The sequence below is a fragment of the Aptenodytes forsteri genome, unplaced genomic scaffold (genome assembly GCF_000699145.1).
Source record: "Aptenodytes forsteri isolate BGI_AS27 unplaced genomic scaffold, ASM69914v1 Scaffold224, whole genome shotgun sequence".
Taxonomy (NCBI): domain Eukaryota; kingdom Metazoa; phylum Chordata; class Aves; order Sphenisciformes; family Spheniscidae; genus Aptenodytes; species Aptenodytes forsteri.
Window position 1 is genome coordinate 461,547 of NW_008794879.1, and position 4,230 is coordinate 465,776.

Consider the following 4,230-nt stretch of genomic DNA (forward strand, 5'->3'; position numbering starts at 1 on the left):
AATGCTTGGATAAACCTCTTGCAGTATCAGCTTCCTGTTATCCAGTAACAAGTAATACTTTCTAGCAGAAGAGGGAAAGGAGCACAGCTAGAGAAAGCAGTGCCGTTACAGGCAAATTTGTTTTCTTATCCAAAGACAATTTATCAAAAAATAACAGGAATAACAAATAGCATTTTCAGCTGACTGGAAAACTCTTCCAAAAATTAGAAGGTTAACTATTTCCAGCTGCCAATAATATGGCATAACATGTTTTCAGTGACTTGACACCTGTGCCAGACAAATACTCTCACAATCATACTGTATATGCTATACTGTATACAGCTTGCAGAAATCACTTTCAACTACTGTTTTTAAAAAGCCAACTATTTCAAAAAGCCTTACAAACAGTGCAGTGAACCCTAAGTGCTACTGAGGGTGCATTCTATAAAATATACAGTTATATGTGTGTATAGATGTATGCACACATATATACATGCATGTGTATTACCTTGCATCCGTTAGCGCTGATGCAAGCAAAATTATCAGTTAAGGCCAGAAGGTGCTAAAATAATCTTTTCTGACACACGCGCCCCCCCCCCCCGAAGATAGCTAGGAATTGCGCTAAAGAAAATGCTATGGACAGGTAAAGGAAATATAGAACTGCTCATAATGATCTGAGGAATTTTTAATCAGTGAAGTGAAAACTGTGCAATAACACCCAAAGTTGCCCAAGAGCCAGCATTTCAATAGCTAGTGAGAGCAAATTCTCTCTAAATTAAAAACTGATTTCTGCAAGCCACGACTACGTAAGAAAAGTTTATTTTTAAAAAAGTTCACAAATCTAGCACTTTTGAGTATTTGTCATTATGTGGCACAATTTATGCCACAGCAAAATATCAGGGCACATTGAAATCAACTGAAATTATTTCTATTAATCTTACCAAATCAACATGCATAGGGGAGTATCAAAACTTTACTAAAACACAAAGTGAGGGACAGCAGTAACTGGGAAAAAATGACAAACTTACTGGTTTCCCAGATTTCTAGAAGTTTTCAATGCAGCATAATAAATTATCACCAGTCACTATGTCATTAGGTATGTTCAATGCTCTACAGAACAACTTGAATAAAGCCAATGCAATCAGGCATACTATATAAGACAGTAACACTGTGCAAAAATATAGTTTTTAAAGATTCAGAATGTGAAAAGTAACTAAATGCAACTTGGTGTCAAAAGCAACATTTTAAAATCATCCCACAACATTCTAACTTATTTCTGTGTAACTGTAAGAGATAAATCAGGCTGAGCTACATGGAACTGTGAAGTGTTTTCAGTATCTGTAAACTTAGTGCTGGTAGTGTCTTGTTGAGTTGTGACTTCTTTCTTCCGTACAAAAAAAAGTATAAATATTTTCTGTCCAGAAATCCAGGTAACACATCCCTAGAAGAAATATTCAGAAGGACAGTCTGCTATGAAAGCACTGCAGTCTTCCAAACTTATTCAGCTGGTTTGTGTCATGTGATTAGTGATGCACTAAGAAGGTGCCAGATGATAGTCTCTGCAAAAAACTCTGTCCAGAAGGACAATAAAGTTCTCTTACAACAAGTCCATTTTGGGTCTGTAATGTAGCAGTAGAGGTGCTTTCTGCAAGACAGAAATATCAGATAAGTTAAGAAACAAAACCAGAACTAATCTGTTCAGTAGGCAAAACTTCTGTTTCATAAACTAAAGCTTAAATGAACTATCAGAGTAGCTATCTGACCTGTCAAAATTTCACAGACAAGATGCAATTTCACAAAGACAAGATGCAATTTTATCTGTGAGGCTCAAACAAGAGATGAAGAATCCTTTCCCTTTTGTTTCAGGAGCTGATCACCTTAAGAGTAGTTCTACCAGGTCTGTTTAACTTGGAAAACCCATTCCCAGTAAGGAAGAAATGCAGATATCTAGAAAGCAGCATAAGAGCATGTGGTACTTCATATTTAACAGCATCCATGTGAATGTATCCATTGCTTTTTTATGAATAGGTAAATTTCTAACATCCACAACATCCTGCACCAAGGAGTTCTGTGTCTCATGTAAAGAATTGCTTCCTCTTGTTTGTTCTGGACCTCCCACCCCCTAGTTTCATTTTGCATCCCCCACCTCTTTCACTTGAGAAGGCAGTTCATGTTCCCTTTTCCATATGACTCACATGGAAAGTGACGCACAGATTTCCATGATAAAAATGAATAGCAGACTTGTACAAAGGCACATCAATTTGATGCTCGTTTGGTTCTCTTCCACACACACACCCCCTCCCCCCCGCCAAATCCCTAACATTTGTTTTGTATCCTTTTATATTTACCTACATTGAACTTAAGGTGCTCATTAATCACCTGTCACTCAGAACTGTAAAGGCTTGCTTCAAACCTTTGTCATCAATCTGTCTTCACTATCCTAAATAATCACAATGTTGTCAGTGCACTGTTACTGCACTACTCAAATCCCTTTCCAGGTCATTCAGGAATATAACACAAAACAGATTCCAATAGGATTCCACTAGTGACCTCTCCGCATTTCAAAGACTAAGCATTGACTTCTATCCTGTGACTCTTACGCAAATCAATTGTTTTTCTACACAAAGACAGAAAAACACTTCCCTACTCCCACCCGCACCTCTTCTAGATAGGCATCCAAAGCCATCAAGCGGTTCTACCTCAGTGTACACTGTAAGCTCAGACTGTGTTGCTTGTCCACTATGAATACTAACTCCTAGTTCAAATATCCCCAAATACACATACACTGACTCTGTAGGTGTGACTTGCCTCTTAAGTGTTCAACTTTGCAATTCATTCTTACACCCATTTCACTTGAGTTGCCATTATTAATGTGATAATACTCAGAATGAATGCCCCACTGTTTATTATTGAGTTTCAAAGTTGTTTAAAGAAACCACAATAAGCAAGTCAAAGATGTACTCAAACATTTTTAACCAGCCTTGTTTATGCCTACTAAATGCTGCTAGAAGTTTCCTTAGAACTAAGGCAGAGAAGCGTTGCATTACTGCCTCTCCTTTAGAAGTAAAACAGCCTTCTTGAGCTACAGAAGAGAACTATGTTGAAAATTTCTGCCTTTTCTGCATCACAATCCATTTCCCTACCTATGTGGATTAAAAACAGTTTTACCTGAAATAGCTAAAAATAATACTTTCTTGCAGCTTCTACTTCCTTTGCCAGACTTGATAACAATTTGACAGTTGATGCAGTGTTCCCTTTTCCCTTGCAATTAATACTTAATTCCCCTTTCTTTCATTTTTTTGAAACAAAATTAATACTTGGTGTTTAAGGATGCTGTATTAGACATTTATTAAAGTATCTTTTTATCAAGTTTACAGTTACTGCAGTGTAGTTCTGCAGTGATGCCTATTTTACAAACATTTTATTTGGCCACTTCATGATTTACTTGGAACCACTGTGTCATACCTTAAATCTCCATCTAGTAACAACTACAAACTTGAGCGTGTGGTCCTTGCCAAGAATCTCTTCATTGCATAATATGTCCAGCTGACAAAACAAAGACGACAGTTAATTCATTGAGACACAGTACATGAAACAACATATTTCAGATCATACTACAAATCTTTGACAAGATTTTTTTTCTCTGAAGACACTGGAACCTTTCATCTTGCAGTTGCTCTGCAGACAAAAATAGTACCAGGAAAGAAAAGATAGTGTCTTTTCTCAACGTAAAGTGCTGAAAGACCGTGTCTGTGCCCACCTAGGAAATACTGTGTGAAGGGGACTTAACTGTTTGATTTAGCTTCCCAAGCAGTACTAATGCCCTTTTCTGAAAGCTTTACATGCTTTTAAAAAGGCCCAATAAAATGATCAAGGAGACAGAATTCACAAATCTCAAAGACAGCTCTGCTATTTAACATACTATGAAAATTTTTTACCTAACACCAGCCAGGTGGCTTTCTGCTACAAGGATACATTTTTTAAAAAAACTGTCTGCCACCTCCCTCATATACTGTATTTATGGTGTTTTTGCAGATACTCAATAGCTATTTTTACTTTTCTATCTCAGTGTTGAAAGATCTTGATATTAGAAACAGTTAGGATATAAACATAAAAACATGAGGATCATAGAATCATAGAATCATTAAGGTTGGAAAAGACCTCTAAGATCATCGAGTCCAACCAGCAACCCAACACCACTGCCCACTAAACCATGTCCCTAAGTGCCTCATCTACTCGTCTTTTAAATAC

At 37.0% G+C, this 4,230-nt stretch overlaps 1 protein-coding gene across 2 annotated transcripts in view; it reads right to left on the minus strand.

Moving 5' to 3' along the window:
- Nucleotides 1–687: 687 nt before the first annotated feature.
- The window catches only part of PCGF3 (polycomb group ring finger 3), a 36,026-nt gene continuing 32,483 nt past the window's right edge, over nucleotides 688–4,230 (minus strand). For both annotated transcript variants that reach the window (XM_009274636.1, XM_019470844.1), the window contains 2 exons: nucleotides 3,445–3,525; nucleotides 688–1,624 (listed from right to left, as the gene is read on the minus strand). In XM_009274636.1, the coding sequence (XP_009272911.1) occupies nucleotides 1,577–1,624; nucleotides 3,445–3,525 (129 nt within the window). In that variant the 3' untranslated portion in view covers nucleotides 688–1,576. The remainder of the gene's footprint in view (nucleotides 1,625–3,444; nucleotides 3,526–4,230) is intronic.